Below are 24744 nucleotides of genomic sequence, written 5' to 3' on the forward strand. Positions count from 1 at the left end.
GGCTCTTTGGGAGGAGACCTGAGCCAAAGGCAGAGGCTTAACCAACTGAGCTACTCAGGTGCCCCTCCAGGGATTTTGAGAATTTCAGATACCCACATTTCCTGAGATCGAGGTATAAAGGCTTACTTATATATCTATTTCATAGTTCTGTCTAAGTGACTCACTCTCCCAAATTTTACTCATCTATGTCACTTCTTAACTTCCCTTTCTCTGGTATGAATTCTTTGATGTTGAATAAGGTGTAAGTTATGGCTAAAATTATCCCTATAATAATGACAACTATAGGATTCTCTCCAATACGAATTCTCTGGTTTTGTGTAAGGTTTAAGCCACAGCTAAATAGTCTTTTTAAATTTATTACACTCATATATTCATGATTAACAGTCTTAAAATTAAAACAATTATATGGATTTTTAAAAATAATTCTCTAGCTGGATGACTGCTAAAGACCTTTTCCACATTGCTTACAATCAGAGCTTTTACTCTCCAAGTGAATCATCTCATAGTAAGAAAGGTCTGAGATATTTGGCAGTTATCTACCATAGCTGAAAAAACTTACATACACCCTTGGTCTGAGTTATTCATCTTAATATAAGATTAAGAAATATACACACAAATGAATATTTATAGCATTTAAGCAACATTTTTATTACAACACAAAATTATAAAAAATACAAATATCCATCAAAAGGATAAATAGTGGTATATTGTAAGATGGAAGAGTAAACAGAATGAAAATGAACACATTACTGCCACATGCAATAATGTATGAATCTTAAAAATGTTGAGTGAAACAAGACACAAAAAAATTCATGATACATGATTAAAAAAATACATAAAGTTTAAAGACATGCAAAGACTACTTTATGATATTTTAAGCCAGGTACATGGTGATCTTTGGGGAAGTAACAATTGTTTTTTATTCCAGAGCATAAGGAGAAATATATTTCATATTTTCCTTCTTTTATAGAAACTGACATTATGACCATTTTGTATCTTGGTCTTCATGTATTATGTAAGTACTTTTTTAAAAAAATAAACTGAGTCAACAGAACTTGAAAACTTAAAATTTAGCTTCATTTCTGATAGAATTTAATAACAAATGATCATACCCATTATATATGCTAGAAACAGTAGTTATGTAGTTGGTACTTTAACTATTATTACATTTGTGATTAAAATTACCTTTTTAAAATGTTTTAGCATGCTGTTTTTTAAACTAAAGTTTTACAATAACTTGGGAAGGCTTTACAAAGAAGTCACATCATTTATTGCATTTCTATGTTTTCTCCCTTGTGAGTTCTCTGATGCACAATGAGGTTTCTCTTGTAACTGAAGGACTTACCACACTCATTACAAATATAGGGTTTTTCCCCTGTGTGAGTTCTCTGATGTACAATGAGATTTGTCTTCTGGCGGAAGCACTTCCCACATTCATTACATTTATATGGTTTCTCTCCTGTATGAGTTCTTTGATGGTGAATGAGATAGGACTTCCTGCTAAAGGCTTTCCCACACTGAGGGCATTCATAAGATTTCTGTCCTGTATGTATTTTCTGATGTACAGTCAGAGTTGCTTTCTGGCGAAAGGACTTCCCACATTCATTACAAATATAGGGTTTCTCCCCTGTATGAATTCTCTGATGTAGATTCAGATTTGTCTTCTGACTGAAGGACTTCCCACATTCATTACATTCATATGGTTTCTCTCCAGTGTGAGTTCTGTGATGATCAATGAGGTATGACTTCATTCTAAAGGCCTTCCCACAGTGAGGACATTCATAGGATTTTTCCCCTGTATGTGTTCTCTGATGTGCCACAAGGGTTGTCTTCTGGCGGAAGGACTTCCCACACTCATTACAAATATAGGGTTTCTCCTCATTATGAGTCTTCTCATGAAGAGCGAGGGTTGTCTTCTGGGAGAAAGATTTTCCACATTCATTACATATATAGGGCTTTTCCCCTGTGTGAGTCCTCTGATGTACAGTAAGGTTTGCCTTCTGATGAAAGGACTTCCCACATTCTTTACAAATATAGGGTTTCTCTCCTGTATGAATTCTCTGATGTAAAGAGAGTGTTGTCTTCTGGCGGAAGGACTTCCCACAGTCATTACACTCATACGGTTTCTCTCCTGTATGAGTTCTCTGATGACGAATGAGGTGTGACTTCAATCTGAAGGCATTCCTACACTGTGGACATTCATATGATTTCTCCCCTGTATGTGTTCTCTGATGATCAGTGAGGGCTGTCTTTAGGCGAAAAGACTTTCCGCATTCGTTACAAACAAAGGGTTTTTCTCCTGTGTGAGTTCTCTGATGGTCAATGAGATAAGACTTCCTTCTAAATGAATTTCCACATTGATGACACTGATAGGGTTTTTCCTCTGTGTGAATTCCCTGATGCAGAATCAATACTGACTTCCTGCAGAAGGACTTCCCACATTCAGTGCATGTATGTTTTTTTTCAATATTGGTTGCTCTTCTCCTTTTATTATATTCAGATGGGTTTTCCCTTCTGTAAGTTCTATTATGCATAATTAATCCTCCCTTTTTAAGGAAGGCTTTCTCACAGTCATTATATCCAAATGACTGTGCTGGAGTTTCCACCTTATGGTACTGCATAAGTACTTCTTTATGACTAATAGCCCTGCCACGTTGATTATGGGATTTGACTCCAGGCTGAGCTGTCTCTGCTTTAGTATTAAGGAGTGATTTCCCATATCCATGATACTCACTAAGTCTTTTTCTTGCAGGACTTAGATTACTGATGATTAATTCTGAAACATTTTTAAAAATTTTTCCATGAGTGTCATATTCAGGAGGTAGATTTTTTGAATTAATAGGGTTTTTGCTTAAAGTAAATGTCTTTTCATATGCATTACTGTTTTCCTTAATCAATTTTTTGTGGTTGATGAATACAACTGATCTAGAAAACTTATCTTGGTGTTCCTTGAATTTCACTAAAAAGTCTTCCTCTTTCCAATTTTCTTCTACAAAAGAAAATAGTTAATAACAATTTGCGAATCTTCACATTTTTGCTATGGAAAGATCTAGCATATGAGATCAAGAAAGACCCCATGACAAAGTACTTTTGGAAAAAGACACAAAACCTAAATAAAAACTCTGCCTCAGTGTGGAAAAATTAAAAATTAAGCAATGTACATTACTAACTTTTGCACTCTCAGTGAGTACAAAGTTCAATGCAGGGTTTGATCTCAGGACCTTGAGATCATTATCTGAGCCAAAATCAAGAGTCAGACTCTCAACCAATTGAGCCACCCAGGTGACCCTAGAAAGACAATCTTATAGCCTAGGCTCTTATCCTCCATATAGCTGGGAATCATTTTCTCTTATAAGAGAAGAGCTGAGAAAATACTTCCAATAGGAACTATAAAACTGAGTAGGGGTAGGGACGCCTGGGTGGCTCAGTTGGTTAAGCAGCTGCCTTCGGCTCAGGTCATGATCCCAGCGCCTGGGATCGAGTCCCACATCGGGCTCCTTGCTCCACGGGGAGTCTGCTTCTCCCTCTGACTCTGCCTTCCACTCTGTCTGCCTGTGCTCGCTCTCCCTCTGAAAAATAAATAAATAAAATCTTTAAAAAAAAAAAACAAAAACAAAACTGAGTAGAGGTATATTTACTGGCATATTCATATTGCTATTATCCTTTTAGGATGGTTTAATAACAAAAATATCATGATCATCAATTATAACTATTCCTCTTTGCAGACTAATTTTTTCAGGTTTAAAGAAAGACTGCTGCAAGTCTTTCCCTGATACAGTAAATTATCTGAACTCCAGTTTTCCATATGGTAGACAAGATTAGATTGTTCATTCTCATTCTAAATCATGAACTTTAACCTTCATTTCTTTTATAATTTTGTAGCTATATTTGACTTCTGTTACTTTGCAATCACCCACATTCAGTAGAACAATGTTAAACCTCGGTTTTTTTCTTCAGTCCATTACCCTCAACACCAACATACAAAGAAACTCTGTAAACAAGACTTTAAATCACCTAGATTCATGTTTTATATCCAAACACATTTTTAGAATTGTCCACATATCTGCCAAATCTCACACATAACAACAGTACGGTCTTGTATTTATTGCATTATAAGTATCTCACTTACTCTTTTTTTTTTTTTTTTTTTTTAGGATTTTATTATTTATTTGACAGAGACCACAAGTAGGCAGAGAGGCAGGCAGAGAGAGAGAGGAGGAAGCAGGCTCCCTGCTGAGCAGAGAGCCCAACATGGGACTCGATCCTAGGACTCTGGGATCATGACCTGAGCCGAAGGCAGAGGCTTTAACCCACTGAGCCACCCAGGGGCCCCTCTCACTTACTCTTATCACATGCTTTGCTCATGTTCTTTTAATCAGGTGGCTTGCCTTCCAGTCTTATTTCTACTCATATTTAGATAATCTTCAAGAAAATGCTACCCTTCAATTATATCAAAATTCCGTCATTTATTTCCCCCCACCACTTTAAGCACTATTTCTTTATAACCTGAAAATGGTCATGGTCTAGGAAAGTCAATTTTAACAAATATTTTTACAAGCTTAATCAAGTCATAAATGTTTTGTGAAAAATACAGATTTTGATAGTAATCCTTTTTCATAGAAAAGAATACTTTATTGGTTATCTCCTTTAACTCTTCTGAGTGTATATTAACACTGTGTATCCTACCTATATAGGTAGTGCTTGGCAGAATTCAACCGTTTCAAACAGAATCTATACTGTGATGGCCTGAGCAGGTACATCTGAAAAGAACTCACCAGTGTAAGCTTTCTGAATGGAGGAGAACATACCTCCTCTGTATAGCTCCACAGTTAATGAAGCATCTACTGAATACTTAACATGTTATATACTAGAGTAAGAAAGATTCGAACAGAGGATCTTATCCTCTTAAGGAAAGAATCCTTAAACATAAACCATTGTATAATCAGTTATCAAATTACATAATCATATCCAAGAGTTGTGGTTTAGTTAGTTGGTAGCATGGGAATTCAAAAGAGGATGTGGTGTAATTAAGAAACAGTGTATGGAGAAAAAAAAAATCTCAGGCCTTAACTTAAAAGATATTTCATTGTGTTTCAAAACACAATGAAAAGGACATCTTGACAAATCATAAGATGTGTAGAGAATACTGAGGAGACTAGATCAAGTGGAAATTATCAAGTTTTCCACAAGGGAGAAAAATAAAGTTGAAAAGACAAAATGAAGGCTTATTTTAGTAGTCTTTAAATGATAAGTTCAATTTCATTTAGTAATAGGGAATAATAAATTAAAAGGGTTAAGACAAAATTATAGCAAAGCCAAGATGTAATTATTGTAGTCAAGACATGAAGTAAGGTAACATCATTTTGTATGACATCAGTCAAAAATGAAAATATGGAAGATGTCTATCTCATAGGCTGATAAACATAATACAAATTGTGAAGTGACTCACAAGAGATGATGATAGAGACAGAAAAAGCTGATATCAATTGTAGAAATAAAATAATTTAGAAATAGATAATGAGAAAGAATTTAAAAGCTAGGAAAGTTCATGATTTTCATTTCAACATATTGTCACCAAACAGGTGAAACATCAGAGTGCCGAATCCTAAAGTACTACAGTGAGGGTGGGAGAAATGTGCTGAGTATCTCAGTGTTGACATCTACATAAAGAGCTTTAGTCCTCACAATGGATGAGATTACTATAATTTAAAGGCAGATCCCTTGAGGTCAAATTGGAGAAATAAGACTGAGAGTACTGTGAAAAAATATACATTTAAAAATATATGTATCAGTGACAATTATATGCCAGGTATTGTTCCAGGCAATATGGCTAGTAATGAAGAAAAGAGGCCAAGTTGGAAATAATCACTAAGGGAATCAGGATAAGAATAAGTTAATGTTTTACCCATACTAAGGGCTGACTTCAGGAATGATGATCAGCCATATAAAATGAACCACAGAAGTTTACTGGAAAAAATGATAACTGTGGAGTTACCAATCTGGGCCAAGGCAAATAAGTTTCAAAACCAACAGCTAGATTTGTGGTGAGAAGGGGAGCTTATTAGACTTAGCACAGAAAATAAATCTGAGGTAAAAAAAAGAGAAAGAAAAAAATAGAAAGCAATGAGAAGAAAAACATTAGCCAAGAACATTCTGTTCTTTAAAAATAGATTTAAGGGGCACCTGGGTGGCTCAACTGTTAAGTATCTGCCTTTGGCTCAAGTCATGATCCCAGAGTCTTGGGGCATCGAGCCCCATATCAGGCTCCCTGCTCAGAGGGAAACCTGCTTCTCCCTCTCCCACTTCCCCTGCTTGTATTCCCTCTCTTGTTGTCTCTGTCAAATAAATAAAACCTTAAAAAAAAATAGATTTAAGAATGCCTAAAAGAAATATATACAATGGCAAGATAAAGAACTGAGAAGGCTAGAAAAAGACACAAATCTCAAAAAAAGATCTACAGGAAGGATTATAGTACATTTTGACTGAGTGGCAACTTGATAACATCAAGCAAACTAGGTAACATCAAGCAAACTAGAAAAGAATATTATGTTGGGAAAGTGATATTTGAAAGTTTAAGTTTTGCAGGCATGATAATCATTTAAAAGGTTAGAAGCCTTTAAAAAGACAAAATATTTCAAAGGTGCCACCCACCATGTGACCATTTAAAAATTTATTCTCTACTAGATTTCATCTACCTGAAGAGTGAGAAACTCACCTAAGCAGGTATGACTTGTAAATGATGTCCACGGCTCTTCTCCTCGTTCCAACTTGAGGATCACATCAGGTTTGGTCATGTGACACCCTGATAAAGAAAAATTTGGATTAAGTTGCTTAGGCTTTAATGCACTTGAAAAATTATTACAGTACATTTTCAGGACTGCAAATTAAGATACTTCTTCATGTAAGAGAAAACTTAACATCTTGCTCTGGGAAAGTACACAGTTATCCTTTCTGTTAACAAATAATTCATCACCTCTTAAGCCTGAAATTCAACGCATAATTCAGGCCCTTTGAAAGGAAATGTATGCTACTGAAAGTTTCAAAGAGAGTTCTTCTTACCCACAGAGATGAGATGGCAATAGTTTTCCAACATTACATCCATGTATAGAGTCTTCTGAGCAGGATCTAGGTGCTGCCACTCCTCCCGAGTAAAGTCCACAGTCACATCTTTGAATGACACTGATGCCTGCAATGAATTGGAACTATGATCAGAGTAAGCTGACCAGATACTGTGGACTACTTTTGATCCTGCTCCTTTGGGGCATTCATATGAATATAAAGAAAAGTCAATCATTTTTATTTTGTGATTTACATAGTAAGGTAAACAAAAGTGAAGGCAGACGTACCTGTCACTGAATTTATTTAATAATTAATTCTCAAAATAGAAGTCACTTTGTACCCTAAAACTTCATTAGTTTACTGGAATGCCAAGACATATAAGGCACAGTCCCTACATAGCCTCAAAGCAAGGAACACACGTCTTTTTTTTTTTTTTAAAGACTTTTTTTATTTATTTGATAGAGAGACAGTGAGAGAGAGTGTGAACGAGAAGGTCAGAGGGAGAAGCAGACTCCCCATGGAGCTGGAAGCCCGATGCGGGACTCGATCCCGGGATTCCAGGATCATGACCTGAGCTGAAGGCAGTCGTCCAACCAACTGAGCCACCCAGGCGCCCAAGGAACACATATCTTTAAGAAAGTATGTATAAACATAAATGCTAGAAAGTGTTACAGATATTATAGGTATAACAACAAAAGAATATACAAGATGCTGTATATTATAAGGGGAGCACAACTCTCAAGGTAAAATTTTTCCCTGTCAAGATTATGTTATGCAGGAAGAATACTATTTTAAAATGCATGGGAACAACTTCTGGCATCCAAAACTAATAGAATAAATTGGTCAAGAAAATGATCCCTCAAATAAGAATTATTTATAATTAAGACAACATGTATATCTGACAGAATTTGGAGCTGGCAGATAAGTGGGAGATTTAGAAATAAATTCATTCTTTCTTCCTTCCGTTTTCACCCTCCCTCCCTCCCTTCCTTTCTTTCTTTTTTAAAGTAGGCTCCACACCTAGTGTTGAGCCCAACACAGGGCTTGAACTTATGACTGTGAGATAAACACCTGAGCTGAGATCAAAGGATGCTTGACCAATTGAGTCACACTGGAAATAACTTCTTTTTTTTTTCTTTTAAGATTTATTTATTTATTTGACAGAGAGAGAGAGATCACAAGTAAGCAGAGAGGCAGGCAGAGAGAGGGGGGAAGCAGGCTCCCTGCTGAGCAGAGAGCCCAATGCAGGGCTCAATCTCAGGACCCTGAGATCATGACCTGAGCGGAAGGTAGAGGCTTAACCCACTGAGCCACCCAAGCGCCCATGGAAATAAATTCTTGAAGTGAGAGAACTACAGAAATGATGAGAACCAAAATGAGAGTATAAACATTACCAGAACTCCAGGTTGGTAGTTAAACTAAGCAATTGTTGGGGAAGTCACAGAGGACTTAGCAAAAAGATGCCAGAGAAGAGTTATGAAAAACTTGCACCTAGTGAGATTCTGAGATTTCTGCATTTTTGATTAACAGCATTATATAACCTTACAGCTCAAGCAAAAGAAAACTGAAGTCTTACAGGATGGAGGTGTCTGAAGTTGCAGCTCACAAAGCAGCAGGAAATGAGGGGTAAAAAACACTGGAAGAAAGAGACCTACAGAAAGTAAAACCTAAAATATAAGTATAAATACCAATTCATTAATAAGAGTTAAGGTACACGAACATGAAAAGAACCTACCTCCCCTCCCCTTAGGGGCCTAGGGTCCAAAGCAGTAGGTAGAAGCTTAAAGAACTGAGCTGATCTATCAGCTGCTTTACACTTGGGGGTAGGGGCAGAGTTTAAAGTTCGATTTCAGGGGTGCCTGGGTGGCTCAGTGGGTTAAAGCTTCTGCCTTCAGCTCAGGTCATGATCTCAGGGTCCTGGGATCAAGCCCCACATCGGGCTTTCTGCTCAGCGGGGAGCCTGCTTCCCTTCCTCTCTCTCTGCCTTCCTCTCTGCCTACTTGTGATCTCTGTCTTTCAAATAAATCTTAAAAAAAAAAAAAAAAAAAAAAAAGTTCGATTTCAACCAAATCAGCTGTCTGCTACAACAAAAACAATTTTTGTTCTAAAAAATTTTGTTCTAAAAAAACCCAATAATCCTCAGGAAAAAAAAAAAGAAATAACAGAATCACATTACTGTTTTATTCATGATATCCAGGTTTCTAGAAAAATTACTAAGCATTCAAACAAAAAAAAAAACAAAATAAGAGGAAGGGGAGTATGACCCATTTTCAGAAAAAGCCAGTCAGAGAAAGTAAAATCCCCAATGGGCCGCTACGTTGGATTTTGCAAAAAAATAAAACAAAAAAACATTTCAAGGCAGCTATTGTTTTTTTATTTTATTTTTTTAAAGTTTTTTATTTATTTGACAGATCACAAGTAGTCAGAGAGGCAGGCAGAGAGAGAGAGAGGAGGATGCAGGCTCCCTGATGAACAGAGAGCCTAATGCGGGGCTCAATTCCAGGACCCTGAGACCATGACCTGAGCCGAAGGCTTTAACCCACTGAGCCACGAAGGTGCCCCAAGGCAGCTATTCTAAAAGTATTCAACATAATGAAAACCTGGGCATGAATATAGATATAACTAAAAAGTCAATACATGAATGAAAATAAACTATTAAAATGTATTTGAATGACATAAAATATAACATATATATAAACAGATGAATAAAAAACAAGTTGGGGCACCTGAGTGCTCAGTCAGTTAAGTATGTGACTCGATTTCAGCTCAGGTCATGATCTCAGGGTCATGGGATTAAGCCCTATGTCAAGCTCCCTGCTCAGTGGGGATTCAGCTTGAGATTCTCTCTCTCCCTCTTCCCTTTCCTTTGCCTCCCCTAAATTAAATGAATAAATAAGTAAATCTTAAAAAACAACAAACAAAACAAAACCTCATCCCAAAATAGGAAGAACCTGAAATGCACATTAGTAAGTGTAAGAAGCCAATCAGAAAAGGCTGTATGAGGGGCACCTGAGTGGCTCATTGAATTAAGCTTGGTCATGACCTCAGGGTCCTGGGATCAAGCCCTGAACCAGGCTCTCTGCTCTGCAGGGAGCCTGTTCCCTGCCCCCCTAATGCCTGCCTACTTGTGATCTTTCTTTGTCAAATAAATAAATAAAATCTTTTTAAAAAATTATTAAAAAAAAAAAAAAAAAAGAAAAGGCTGTATGATTCCAACTATGATAGTCTGGAAATGCAAAACTATGGAGACAATTAAAAAAAATAGAGGAAGGGATAAGTGAGTGTAGCACAGAGAATTTTAGAACAGTGAAACTATTCTATATAGTACTATAATGGTGGATATATCATTGTATATTTGTTTAAATCCACTGGATATGGATATGTAAGACCAAGAGTGAATCTTTTTTTTTTTTTTAAAGATTTTATTTATTTGTCAGAGAGAGAGCGAGTGAGAGCAAGCACAGGCAGACAGAGTGGCAGGCAGAGTCAGAGGGAGAAGCAGGCTCCCCGCAGAACAAGGAGCCCGATGTGGGACTCGATCCCATAACGCTGGGATGATGACCTGAGCTGAAGGCAGCTGCTTAACCAACTGAGCCACCCAGGAGTCCCCCAAGAGTGAATCTTTTTTTTTTTTTTTTTAAAGATTTTATTTATTTACCTGACAGAGAGAAATCACAAGTAGATGGAGAGGCAGGCAGAGAGAGAGAGAGGGAAGCAGGCTCCCTGCTGAGCAGAGAGGCCCATGCGGGACTCGATCCCAGGACCCTGAGATCATGACCTGAGCCGAAGGCAGCGGCTTAACCCACTGAGCCACCCAGGCGCCCCCCCCCCCAAGAGTGAATCTTAATGTAAACTGTAGACCTAGGGAAATAATGTGTTAATGTAGATTAAATTTTAATTAATTTAATTTTAATTTTTTAAAAATTCACTGTAATGAATGTATCACTGTGTAGAGCAAAATGTTGATAATGGGGTAATTATTCATGTGTGGGGACAGGGTATAAATGGAAATTCTGTACTTTTTGGAAAAAAAAAAGATTTTATTTTTAAGTAATCTTATACCCAATCTGAGGCTTGAACCCACAATCCCAGATTAAGAGTCACATGTTCCATGGACTGAGCCAGCTAGACACCCTGAAACTCTGTACTTTCTATACAATTTTGCCATGAACCTAAAACTGCCTTAAAATATAGAATATATTTAAATGGATTTAAAAAACAGGTTAGTAAAAAAAAAAAATAAATAAATAAATAAAAAACAGGTTAGTAAAGATACTTGCAGATTGAAAGTGAGGGGACAGAGAACCCTTTATCATGCTAATGGACATCAAGAGAAAGCTGGAGTAGCCATACTTTTTTCAGGCAAACCAGATTTTTAAAAAAATATTTAAGATTTTATTTATTTAATAGGAAGACAGAGATCACAAGTAGTCAGAGTGGCAGGGAGAGGGAGAAGCAGGCTCCCCTCTGATCAGAGAGTGGGTTTGATCCCAGGACCTTGGGGTCATGATCCAAGCTAAAGGCAGATGCTCAACTGACTGAGCCACCCAGGAACCCACAAGCTAGATTTTAAACCAAGACTGTAATAAGATATGAAGAAGGGCATTATATCATAATAAAGGGGTCTATTCAGCAAGAAAATCTAACAAGTGTAAAATATTTATGCTCCCAACTTGAGACTACCCAAATATACAAATCAATAAATAACAAACATAAAGAAGTTTATTAATAAAAATACAATAACTTACAGCAATGGAGAGATCATCTAAGCAGAAAATCAACAAGGAAACAATGGCTTTGAATGACACACTGGACCAGATGGACTTAACACATATATTCAGAACACTTCATCCTAATGCAGCAGAATACACATTTTTTTCCAGTGCACATGGAACATTCTCCAGAAAAGATCACATACTGGATCACAAAACAGGCCTCAACAAGTATAAAACAACTGTGATCATACCATACATATTTTCTGACCACAACACTATGAAACTTGAAGTCAACCACGAGAAAAATTTGGAAAGACTATAAATACATGGAGGTTAAAGAGTATCCTACTAAAGAATGAGTGGGTTAACCAGAAAATTAAAGAAGAAATTAAAAAAAAAATACATGAAAGCAAATGAAAGTGAAAACAAAATAGTCCAAAATCTTTGGGATGAAGCAAAAATGGTCTTAAGAGGAAAGTACAGAATACAGGCCTACCTCCAGAAACAAAACTCTCAAACACACAACCTAACCTTATACCGGAAGGAGCTAGAAAAGTAACAGGAAAGAAAGCCTAAAGTCAGCAGCAGAAGGGAAATAATGAAGATTAGAGCAGAAGGAAATGATAGACAAAAAAAACCCCCAGGAGATCAGATGAATCAGACTAAGCACTGGTTCTTTGAAAGAATTAATAAAATTAATAACCCCCTGGCCAGACTTAGCAAAAAGAAGAGAAAGGACCCAAATCAATAAAATCACAAATGAAAAAGGAGAGATCACAACCAACACAACCAAAAGAAATACAAATAATTATAAGAGAACATTATTAAAAATCATATGCCAACAAGCAAGGCAATCTGGAAGAAATGCATAAATTCCTAGAAATAGACAAATTACCAAAACAGAAACAGGAATAGAAAACTTGAAGACACCCATAACCAGCAAAGAAACAAAATCAGTAATCAAAAATCTCTTAACAAACAAAAGTCCAGGGCCTGATGCTTTCCCAGGAGAATTCTACCAAATAGTTAAAAGAGTTAATACCTATTTTTCTCAAACTGTTCCAAAAAATAGAAATGGAAGGAAAACTCCCCAACACATTCTACTAGGCCAGTATTACCCAGATTCAGAAGCCAAAGCCCACACCAGAAAGGATAATTATAGGCCAATATCACAGATGAACATGAATGTAAAAATTTTCAACAAGATACTAACAAACGGAATCTAACAGTACACTAAAACAATTATTCATGATCAAGTGGGATTTATTCCTGGGCTGCAAGAGTGGTTCAGTATTGCATTATCAATCAACATGGATCCACATTAATAAAAGAAATGATAAGAAACATATAATCTTGGGGCACCTGGGTGGCTCAGTGGGTTAAGCCTCTGCCCTCGGTTCAGGTCATGATCTCAGGGTCCTGGGATCGAGTCCCGTATCGGGCTCTCTGCTCAGCAGGGAGCCTGCTTCCCTCTCTCTCTCTGCCTGCCTCTCCACCTACTTGTGATTTCTCTCTGTCAAATAAATAAATAAAATCTTTAAAAAAAAAAAAAAAGAAACATATAATCTTGGGGCACCTGGGTGGCTCAGTGGGTTAAGCCTCTGCCCTCGGTTCAGGTCATGATCTCAGGGTCCTGGGATAGAGCCAGGCACTGGGCTCTCTACTCAGCAGGGAGCCTGCTTCCCTGCCCCTCTCTGCCTACTTGTGATCTCTCTGTCAAGTAAATAAAATCTTAAAAACAAACAAACACACATACAATCCTGTCAATAGATGCAGAATAAGCATTTGACAAAAATACAGTATCCATTCTTGATAAAAACCCTCAACAAAGTAGGGATAGATGGAACATACCTCAACATCATAAAGGCCCTATACGAAAGACATACAGTAAATAACATCCTCAACGGGGAAAAAACAAGAGCCTTTTCCTGGATGGTCAGGAACAAGACAATGATATCCACTCTCACAACTGTTATTTAACATAGTACTGGAAATTTTAACCTCAGCAATCAGGCAACAAAAAGAAATAAAAGGCACCCAAATTAACAAGGAAGAAGTCAAACTTTCACTATTTTTTTAAAAAGATCTATTTATTTATTTGTCAGAGAGAAGAGCAAGAGCGAGCACAGGCAGAAAGAGTGGCAGGCAGAGGCAGACGGAGAAGCAAGCTCCCTGCCAAGCAAGGAGCCCAATGTGGGACTCGATCTCAGGACGCTGGGATCATGACCTGAGCCGAAGGTAGCTGCTTAACCAACTGAGCTACCCAGGCGTCCCAAACTTTCACTATTCACAAACATGATATTCTATGTAGAAAACTTAAAAGACTCCACCAAAAAACTGCTAGAATATAGGATTTCAGCAAAGTTGCAGTTTACAAAATCAACATAAACATATCTGTTGCATTTCTATACAGCAATAATGAAGCAGCAGAAGAGAAATCAAGGAATCAAATCCCATTTACAGTTGCACCAGGAATCATAACTTATCTAGGAATGAATCTAACCAGAGTAAAAGATCTGTACTCTGAAAACTACGGGACACTTATATCTTGGGGCACCTGGGTGGCTCAATTGGTTAAGCATCTGCCTTTGGCTCAGGTCATTTCTGGGTCCAGGGATTGAGTCCCATGTTGGGCCCCTGCTCAGTGGGGAATCTGCTTCTCCCTCTCCTGCTCCTTCCCCACACTTGTGCATGCTCTGTCTTAAGTAAATAAATAAAATCTTAAAAAAAAAAAAGACTATCAAAACATAATTAGTGTAAACAAATTGTGGTTTATTCATATACTTGAGCACTACTTAGGCCCAGGTCAGACTCTCTACTCAGCACTGAGTCAGCCTGTTGCTCTCCCTCTGCTCCTCCCCCTGCTCATGCACATTCTCTAAGAAATAAAATCTTAAAAAAAAAAAAAAAAGCGCACTATAAATATGAAAACATAGGAAGGTTAAAGTAAAAAGGATGGAGGGATACCTGGGGGGCTCAGTTGGTTGAGGGTTCAACTCTTGGTTTTGGCTCAGATCATAATCTCAAGGTTCTCGAATTGAGCCCCCCATTAGGCTCCATGCTCAGTGGAGAGTCTGCTTGAGGATTCTCTCCCTCTCCCTCTGCCCTTCTCCCTGCTCACACTCTCTAAAATAAATAAATCTTTTTTTTAAAAAAAGGATGGAAAACATGTACACTGTAGCTACTAATTGTAAGAAAGCCAAATGGATATAGTGTCAAATAATATATATTTCAGAACAAAGACTATTAGTAGGGATTAAATAAGGCATTTCATAGTAACAGTGTGGGTCAGTTCATGAGAGAATATAACTATTGTAAATGTGAATGCACCTAAAAACAGAACTTCAAAATATGTTAAGTAAAAACTAGTGGAATAGAAAAGGAAAAGTAGACAAAACCAAAATTATAACTGAAGATTTCAACTTTCCTCTCAGTCATTGCTATAACAGACTGGAAATCAATAAAGATACAGAAGTCTTTACCATCACAATCAACCAATTTGACCTGATTATTTAGAGAATACTTTACCTAATAACACCAGAATAAATACTCTATATACATGCACACAGCACAGTCATCTACTTAAACTATAATCTGTGCCACAATAGAAGTCTCTATAAATTTAAGATTGAAATCAAACAGAGTATGTTCCCTAACTGAAAAGAATAAAAGTAGAAACCAATAATAGAGAGCTATATGGAAAATCCCCAAGATTTGGAAATTAAGTACATTTCTTCTAAACAACCAATAGGTTGAAAAAGAAATCGCAGGGGAAATTAGAAAATATTTTCAACTGAATCAAAATAAAAATACAATATGTTCAAATTTTTTTGTGCTTAGAAGGAAATTTATAGCAGTAAATCCTTCTGTTAGAAAAAAAGTAAGGTCTCATAAGCTTCCATCTACAAAACTGAACATGATTTAATTAAACCTGAAGTATTGGGGGGGAAAAGGAAACAAAAAAAAATAAGAACTAGGGGTGCCTGGGTGGCTCAGTGGGTTAAAGCCTCTGCCTTCGGCTCAGGTCATGATCCCAGGGTCCTGGGATCGAGCCCCACATCGGGCTCTCTGCTCAGTGGCGAGCCTGCTTCCCCTTCTCTCTCTGCCTGCTTCTCTGCCTACTTGTGATTTCTCTCTGTCAAATAAATAAATAAAATCTTTAAAAAAAGAAAAAAAAAAGATAAGAACTAAGAAAGAAGAAACAGGGCGTCTGGGTGGCTCAGTGGGTTAAGCCGCTGCCTTCGGCTCAGGTCGTGATCTCAAGGTCCTGGGATCGAGTCCCGCATCGGGCTCTCTGCTAGGCAGGGAGCCTGCTTCCTCCTCTCTCTCTTTCTCTGCCTACTTGTGATCTCTCTCTGTCAAATAAATAAATAAAATCTTAAAAAAAAGAAAGAAAGAAAGAAAGAAGAAACAGAAAAACAATGGAATAAATCAATGAAACCAAAAGCTGGTGCTTTGAAACAATTGATGAAATTGATAAACCTCAGCCAACTGACCAAGGAAAAGAATAAGACACAAATTACCAGTAACATAAATGAAAGAGGGCCATTGCTATAGACTGCACAGACATCAAAAGGATAAAGAGTATATTTTGGACAACTTTGTGTCAATAAATTTGATAAATTCCTTGAAAGATACAAACTATAGAAGCTCATGGAAGGGAAAAAACCCAATAACCCGAATATCCCTAATTCTACTAAGGAAATTGAGCTGCTAGTTAAACAACTTCCCACAAAAAAATCTCCAGGCTAAATGGCTTTACTGGTGAATTCTAACAAACATTTTAAGAAGAAATAATACCAATTTACACAAATTCTTTCAGAAAGTAAGAGGAGAGAATACTTCCCAACTTATAAGAATTACCCTGATATTGGGGTGCCTGAGTGGCTGAGTCGTTTGAGCGGCTGACTCTTGGTTTTGGCTCAGGTCATGATATAGGGTCTGAGATTGAGCCCTGTGTCCAGCTCAGTGGCGAGTTTACTTGAGATTCTCTCTTTGCCTTGTCCTCTGCCCCTCCCCCACTCGCATGCATGCACACTTCTCTCTCTCTCTCTTTCTCAATAAATAAATCTTTTTAAAAAAGAATTACCCAGGGGCGCCTGGGTGGCTCAGTGGGTTAAAGCCTCTGCCTTCGGCTCAGGTCATGATCCCAGGGTTCTGGGATGGGAGCCTGCTTCCCTTTCTCTCTCTCTGCCTGCTTGTGATCTCTGTCTATCAAATAAATAAATAAAATCTCAAAAAAAAAAAAATTACCCTGATACCAAAACTAAACAAAGGTATTACAAATACCTTTGTGTTAGCAAATTCATTAGGCAGTATATAAAAAAATATATCATGACAAAGTGGCATTTATCCTAGGGCTACTAATTCACTGTGTTAATAGAAAAAAATAGAAAAGTCATATAAGGGGGACTAAACCATAGATTCAGAAAAACTTCTGAAAAAAATTAAACACCCTCTCATTATAAAAACTATCAGCAAACTAATAAATCTATGTAAAACCTACAGCTAATATCATACTTAGTAATAGAACACTGAATATAGGTAAAAATGTCTGTTCTCACCACTTTTATTCTACATTGTACTGAAGGGTCTAGGCAATGTAGTAAATGAATAGATTGAAAAGCAAGACAAAAAAGTTGTTATGCACATATGACATGACTGTCTATGTAGAAAATCCTAAAGAATATACAAAAAAATTACTAGAATAAGTGACTTTAGAAAGATTGTAGATCATTATACAAAAATGAATTGCGGAGTGCCTGGGTGGCTCAGTGGGTTGAGGCCTCTGTCTTTGGCTCAGGTCATGATCCCAGAGTCCTGGGATCAAGCCCCGAATTGGGCCCTCTGCTCAGTGGGGAGCCTGTTTCCCCCTCTCTCTCCCTACCTGTCTCTCTGCCTACTTGTGATCTCTGTCAAATAAATAAAATTTTTAAAAAAAAAATCTTAAAAAAAAGGGGGGGGGCACCTGGGTGGCTCAGTGGGTTAAAGCCTCTGCCTTCGGCTCAGGTCATGATCCCAGGGTCCTGGGATCGAGCCCGCATTGGGCTGTCTGCTCCGTGGAGAGCCTGCTTCCTCCTCTCTTTCTCTCTGCCTGCCTCTCTGCCTACTTGTGATCTCTGTCTGTCAAATAAATAAATAAAATCTTAAAAAAGAAAAAAAGAATTGCATTTTCACATATTAGTGGTAAACAGTGAGAATTTGAAATAAAAATGAGTAACACTGGGGCGCCTGGGTGCCTCAGTGGGTTAAAGCCTCTGCCTTCGGCTCAGGTCATGGTCCTAGGATCCTGGGATCGAGTCCCACATCGGGCTCTCTGCTCAGTGGGGAGTGTGCTTCTTCCTCTCACTCTGCCTACTTGTGATCTCTGTCAAATAAATAAATACAATTTTTAAAAACATGAGTAACATTTACAGTAACATTAAAAAAAAAAATACCCAGGGATTGATATATCAAAACATGAGAAAGAAGGTAAACACAAAACAACAAAGCATTACTGAAAGAATTTAAAGATCTAAACAAAAAGAGATGTATATCATATTCATGAATTGGAAAATTATATTATCTTAAGATTTTATTTATTTATTTGACAGACAGAGAGCACAAGTAGGCAGAGAGAGGAAGGGAAGCAGGCTCCCCACTGAGCAGAGAGCCCGATGTGCGGTTTGATCCCAGGACCCTGGAATCATGAATTGAGCTGAAAGCAGAGGCTTTAACCCACTGAGCCACACAGGCACCCTGGAAAATTATATTATTATTAATGATGACTGTTTTTGAATTTAAACTGTGAAAAAGCATTTTAACATTTTTCACCCTAATGGGATGTCTTTACACATTCTTCTACTGTGCTTTAGGTCTGAGGCTATAAAAAGTATAAGAGAACAGTTGTTGATTAATGTTGTAAGTACAGAGTTTCTGTTTAGGATGATGAAAACCTTCTGGAAATACATAGTGCTGCTGGTTATGTAACACTGTCAATGTCCTTAATGGGACTAAACTATAAACTTAACAATGGCTAAAATGGTGAAATTTTATATTAAGTCTATTTTAACACACATACACAAAGAGGAAAGCATAGAAACACAAAGATTCATTGTGAGTACTGGGTGAGCAAAGGTGTTAAGTGGAAAAGGAATAAAGGTGTTGAATGGGTGAACAAGTGTCCACGGTATGCAAGAGGCACTCAAAATAAAGGTATCAGCGGAGATAAAGGAACTGGGTTATAAGGAGTAAGATTCACCACTAAATTGTGCAGTGGAAAAGAGACATTTATTTAACTCAAGCTAACTGTATTAGTGGTGGGTATGGGACCGGGGCCAAAAGCAGATTGAAAACAAAACAAGAAGGAATAGAATGGGCAGGAGATGAGATAAATCTTGGCCAGATGCCTGAAGTATCTGTGGAACATGCAGGTGGTGGTATTTAGTTGGAGACTGGATATGCTTTTGACAGAGTTTTAGGTTTAAAATTATGTGAGCATCATTAGAATAGTGGTTGACTGTGAATAGAAACAGGAGGCTGTAAAGAGAAGAGAACTGATAAAGCATCTGGAGAACACTAGTATTTAAGAGGTCCAGACACACAGATGAATTTTCACTCTTTTTTAAGATTTTATTTATTTATTTATTTAGAGAGCATGTGCTTGTAAGCTGAGGGGCGGGAGGGTGAGCACAAAGGGAGAGGGGGAGAGAGAGAATCCCAAGTGAATTGGGACAAGGGGTTCAATCCCATAACCCCAAAACCAAAAGTCAGACACTTAATCAACTGAGCTACCCAAGTGCCTCTAAAGATGAATTTTCTGAAAGAACCAAGAGAGTAACATCTTTGAAACCAAGAACAGAATATTTCAAGAATTATACTTGTAATTCAATATGGTGATCTAAACATATACATTTATTTCTCCTGCATCCAAATAAAAATTTAAGAAATTTAAACATAGCAACACCATTAGCATAATGGGAGAGTGTTATTAGCAGGCCAGGTTTTTAGGAATTGTTAGCAGTTATAAGCAAAACTGAAGGATCAAACAGGAGAAAAGCAAGATTCTGTTTTGTACAACTTGCCCAGCACCGCTTGATTCTCAAAGCCTCAAAACAAGACTCCTTGCCACTTTCTAATAGTAATCTATCAATTCTATCTCCACCTTGACTGTTTTTATCTAAATGAGACAAGTTCATGCAGTAATATGTTCTCATTTGAGGAAAAGAATTTTTGTCCCAGCTCTGCTTCTGGGAGAAGACTGAGAAAGATGTTCAAGGATATACCCGCTTGATGTGTGAACATTGATTAAAATTAGAAGGAGCATGTATGGAAGGAAAAGGCTTATCTGGCCAATACAGGAAGTAATGGGGACCGCTTCTTTATAGAAGATAGGCAGGAGGATCTAGTGCAGAAAGGCAAATGCTCAAATCTCCATTTAAAAAAAAAAAAAAAAAAAAGACGATTTTGGAAAGGAGAGAGAAACCATCACCTCACCTGAGCCATGGTTTTGAGATCTGCAAGATGTGACCAGTCTTCCTTTGGATTCCTCTTTGGAAAAGAGGCAGTTCCTATGAAGGCAAAGCCAGGATGAAAAGAAGCCACATGACACTATACAAGCCTTACAGCTCTCATATGCCTTAGGACTCAAATGAATTTGCCTCCATTTCCCTTGCTTCGGCCCTTGACCGCTGTGCACATTCCACAAAATAATGGGGGGGAGGGGGAGAATGAGACAAACAGATCTTATTTTATCCCCAAATCCAGAGATACAGGCCTTTGGGCAACAGATTAGATTTCAGGCAAGTTCCCCTCCTTTTTAACATCATCTTTTCTCTCTTAGCAGCCTACCTCCAAGCTGTTTTCTGTAAGGCTCTACCATTTATACTATCACCAGCAATACATGAGAATACCTGTCACTCCACACCCTGACAAATGCTGATACAAACTTGTTGATGCTTGCCTATCTAAAAGAAGGAAATTGTGGTTCTAGGTTTTTATTATGACAGAAAATAAGCTTTTCATAAGTATAAAACCTTAGTTTCTCATGTGAATGGTCTCTTATTCTTTCATTCCTCTATCATACTTTTATTTTCTAGATTGGTTATTAAATCTTTTTAAGATGAAGGAAATGTTGTTTTTTAAAAAATATTTTTATTTACTTATTTGATAAAGCACAAGGAAGGGGAGCAGTAGGGGCGCCTGGGTGGCTCAGTGGGTTAAAGCCTCTGCCTTGGGCTCAGGTCACCATCCCAGAGCCCTGGGATCAAGCCCGCATCGGGTTCTCTGCTCAGCGGGGAGCCTGCTTCCACCTCTCTCTCTCTGCCTGCCTCTCTGCCTACTTGTGATCTCTGCCTGTCAAATAAATAAAAATCTTTTTTATGGGGCGCCTGGGTGGCTCAGTGGGTTAAGCCTCTGCCTTCGGCTCAGGTCGTGATCTCAGGGTCCTGGGATCGAGCCCTGCATCGGGCTCTCTGCTCAGCAGGGAGCCTGCTTCCTCCTCTCTCTCTGCCTGCCTCTCTGCCTACATGTAATCTGTCTGTCAAATAAATAAACAAAATCTTTAAAAATAAATAAATAAATAAATAAATAAAAATCTTTAAAAAAAAAGGGGGGGGGCGCCTGGGTGGATCTCAGGGTCCTGGGATCAAGTCCCGCATCGGGCTCTTTGCTCGGCAGGGAGCCTGCTTCCCTCTCTCTCTCTGCCTGCCTCTCTCTCTGTCTACTTGTGATCTCTCTCTGTCAAATAAATAAATAAAATCTTTAAAAAAAAGAAAAAAAAGGAGGGGGAACACCAGGCAGAGAGAGGGGGAGAAGTAGGCTCCCTGAGGGAGCCCAATGTGCGGCTCGATCCCAGGATACTGGGATCATGATGTGAGCTGAAGGCAGATGCTTAACCAACTGAACAACCCAAGCGCCCCAGAAATACTGTATTTACTTGAAGTACTTTTTTATAGTTTCTCAACTGATTTTGTGTTTTTCCTATGCAAAAATAACTTATAACAGATTATTGACCATCTGGTTTAGTGCTGTCAGGTGTTCAATAACATATTTCCTCCCTTCATCAAAACTGCCATCAAATACTTTATTTCCTTTATATATTTGAGTAGATCTGCATTTTATATTTAATTTCACTGACCTGTTCACTTAATTATCTGGATGACTCTGCAGTTACTACATTTTTAAAACATATTTTAGTGTCAGGTTAGGGTTATTTCCCCCTTTATCATTTTCTTTCAGAATTTTTGGCTTTTTATATTCTCCCAAGAATTTTATTTTATTTATTTTTTAAAAGATTGTACTTATTTATTTGTCAGAGCAAGAGCACAAGTAGGCAGAAGCAGAAAGAGAAGCAGCCTCCCTGTTGAGCCAGGAGCCCGATGTGGGACTTGATCCCAGGATCTTGGGATCATGACCCGAGCCAAAGGCAGCCGCTTAACTGCCTGAGCCACCCAGGCATCCCTTTCATAAGAATTTTAGAAAGTGCAAAATTTTTACTGACATTTTAATGGAACTGCATGATGTTAAGGGAGTTTTAACACTTTATCACTTTTAGTCTGCCTATTCTTTTATTCAAGTCTGACTTTTTGAGTCCCTTCAGAACATTAATTCTTTTTTCACAGATTACAAAATCCTTTGTATCTCATATTTTTGATGGCCACTGATCATTTTCCATAGTTTTCTGATACATACATATACATATATATATGAGCACACATATAAAGCCTATTGATTTGTATTTTTTCCAACAAACCTCTGAATTTTCTAATTGTTGTCATTGTTTTTAACAGCATGGTAACTTAGGAATTTTTCTCTCAGTCTCAGCAGATGTCCCAAAGATGGTGAGCAAAACAAGCTTCTAAGTGTCCCTCATTCTAAAATAAAATCTTGTAAAAAACGTAAGGTTTTGCTCCAGTTAATTTAACCCCGACTTCAAGAGGCTGGAGAGGCTGAAAGAAGGAAATGTCTAGGAGGGTAAAAATTATTTTTAGGGCATAGTTTTCCAGGGGAAGAAAACAAGAGGCTCCTCAGAGGCTGATGCCACTGGAAACCAAAGTGGTGAGAGAATTTGGGGGGAAATGTACATATTTCCAGGATCTGAGACGGCAAAGTGACTGAGAGAGTTAATTCTCACCTGAGCTCTAGATGGGCAACCCATGGATGGAGACTGCTTGGGTTGGCTTGGATCCTCTTGTCCAAGAGGACTCACCGGAGAGACAAGACCCACCAGAGCAGGTGGACTACTGCATGCCCAGAGGAAACACTGAGGAGACAGCTGGAGAAGTGGCTGTACCCATGAGAAGGGAAGTGTATCTGGAAGTTCCCAGCAGTGGGTTCTCTCAGGTTAAGAGCTGACTTAACACTAAATTATAATGGTACCAATCATGTTAGCCTCTTCTTGTCCCTGACTTCTGACTTGTTTCCTGTTTTCCAGCTCCCAATCCATTCCAGCTAGAGACTACCCACCTAGAGAGGGTAAAGAAGAGACAAAATAGAGGTTGAGGAATTAAAGAAGAAACTAACTGATCATGTACTCTTTTCCCTGGCAGGCTTCCAGCAGGAGGGAGAGTTTTTACTTTTAAAACATGTTCAAGTATTGATTTCTATAGTAAACATCTTATTTAACGAAATAGCTATCAAAAGATGAGACTAATCTTACATTTTAATGTTCAACAGATTCAATCTTCAGAATGACTGAAATTATTGAATCTGTCTAGGAATGCATCCAGCAGTAGGGGAATAAAAAGATTCATCCAAATAGCAACTTTGAGTGGCAATTATGGGAGAAATTTTTTATGTGTTTACTCCCAAATGGTATACTCATTTGAACATACAAGTTATTAGTCAGTATGCGGTTTCCCAGTATACAATCCTACCATCTGAAAATTATTTTTATTTCTTTTTCTCCATTAAAAAAAGAAATCTCTATTTCAATTGTCTAATTGCCACAGGGTAAAATTTTACAAGCGTATAAAAAGGCCAATATTCAGATAATCTAAACATATTTAACTGGTCATGCATCCAGTTTCTCAAGCGCTCCATCTCAGTCACACAATAGACAATATTCATGAATTGCCGCGGACCGTGCACACAAAACACTTTAAAAATTAGACAAAGACACAATTATATCACCCACGAACAATCACGATCCCATAGACACACGTCACGGATAATCTCAGAGCCCATAACAGACTTCTACACAAAGTAACGAAATTTTACTCACATACCCCTTACTGTCGTCTCTCCAAAGTCGCATGCAGTCTCAAATACAAATCGACTCGTAACCTATTTGAAAAATCAGACACACACCGAGACCTTATCACTTTCACAACCGGTTCCACAACGTCACAAGGAACACATGCTCAAACCACACAAGGAAAGCCACAAAAAGCTACATGCACTGAACGCCCTTGTGTGCCAGGCCGCACTGCGAGACTTGGGGTTTCCTCATGGGGGAAAAAACCAAAATTCCTGCCCTCCCCAAACTCACACCAGCCCCGGACTTCTAGTTTCCACTTCGGCGCTGTCCATCCTGGACTACCGGTTGCCTCTAGGGCGCTCCCCGGCCCACTCCCTATCCCCTCCCTCCTCCGTGTTCCTCGGCCTTGGATTCTGGTTCCTTCTGCTTAGTTCTCGCTTCCTTCCTCGCTCTATACAGGGTCCAGACTCTCGCCTTCCTCCCCGGCCTTCTTGGCCCAGGTTCCCTCTTCCTTCCTCGCTTTTCCCAGCCCAGGTTCCCGCCTCCCTCCTCGGCATTCCCCCGGGTCCCGCCATCACCCGCCTTCTCCGCCTCCGTAGGACCCACCAGCCTCACCTTCGACCACTGGTCAGCTGTCCGCGCTTGCGTACTCCTGCGCGGGCTGTACCTCCCAAGTGTCTCCGCGGCTTGGTCTTTGAGGGAAAGCCCGGGAGCGCGCGCGTGCGCGCCTTCTCGACATACGGGCTTTCCCGACCTTGAACTACATTTCCCACAGCCCCTTTGCAGCTTTTG

The 24744-nt window shown here is 38.5% G+C and overlaps 1 protein-coding gene and 5 long non-coding RNA genes across 10 annotated transcripts; 4 read left to right on the top strand and 2 right to left on the bottom strand.

Annotated features, from left to right (window-relative positions):
* Positions 1 to 623: 623 nt before the first annotated feature.
* Positions 624 to 24676, bottom strand: ZNF567 (zinc finger protein 567). Of its 5 annotated transcripts, none has more exons than XM_082708886.1 (7): positions 24568 to 24676; positions 23981 to 24038; positions 22888 to 23219; positions 20250 to 20323; positions 7060 to 7186; positions 6716 to 6802; positions 624 to 2989 (listed from the first exon to the last, which is right to left on the bottom strand). In XM_082708886.1, exons 4-7 carry the CDS (start codon positions 20256 to 20258, stop codon positions 1269 to 1271), a joined length of 1944 nt encoding a protein of 647 aa, XP_082565012.1. In that variant the 5' UTR covers positions 20259 to 20323; positions 22888 to 23219; positions 23981 to 24038; positions 24568 to 24676; the 3' UTR covers positions 624 to 1268. The 5 variants fall into 5 exon arrangements, with proteins under 5 accessions (XP_082565012.1, XP_082565013.1, XP_082565014.1 ...); XM_082708887.1 differs by having other exon boundaries at positions 24535 to 24582; XM_082708888.1 differs by having other exon boundaries at positions 24559 to 24581.
* Positions 969 to 6934, top strand: LOC309852432. Its single transcript, XR_014305205.1, has 2 exons — positions 969 to 1015; positions 6685 to 6934. It is a non-coding gene; the product is annotated as an uncharacterized lncRNA (long non-coding RNA).
* LOC309852436 lies at positions 2997 to 6516 on the top strand. Its single transcript, XR_014305209.1, has 2 exons — positions 2997 to 3405; positions 3629 to 6516. It is a non-coding gene; the product is annotated as an uncharacterized lncRNA (long non-coding RNA).
* LOC309852431 lies at positions 7129 to 7911 on the top strand. Its single transcript, XR_014305204.1, has 2 exons — positions 7129 to 7213; positions 7522 to 7911. It is a non-coding gene; the product is annotated as an uncharacterized lncRNA (long non-coding RNA).
* Positions 10893 to 12917, top strand: LOC309852434. The gene is made up of 2 exons (XR_014305207.1): positions 10893 to 11281; positions 11322 to 12917. It is a non-coding gene; the product is annotated as an uncharacterized lncRNA (long non-coding RNA).
* On the bottom strand, positions 11446 to 15872 carry LOC309852440. Its single transcript, XR_014305213.1, has 2 exons — positions 14332 to 15872; positions 11446 to 13136 (listed from the first exon to the last, which is right to left on the bottom strand). It is a non-coding gene; the product is annotated as an uncharacterized lncRNA (long non-coding RNA).
* Positions 24677 to 24744: the final 68 nt, after the last annotated feature.

The sequence above is a fragment of the Mustela nivalis genome, assembly GCF_964662115.1.
Source record: "Mustela nivalis genome assembly, chromosome: 18".
Classification (NCBI taxonomy): Eukaryota; Metazoa; Chordata; class Mammalia; order Carnivora; family Mustelidae; genus Mustela; species Mustela nivalis.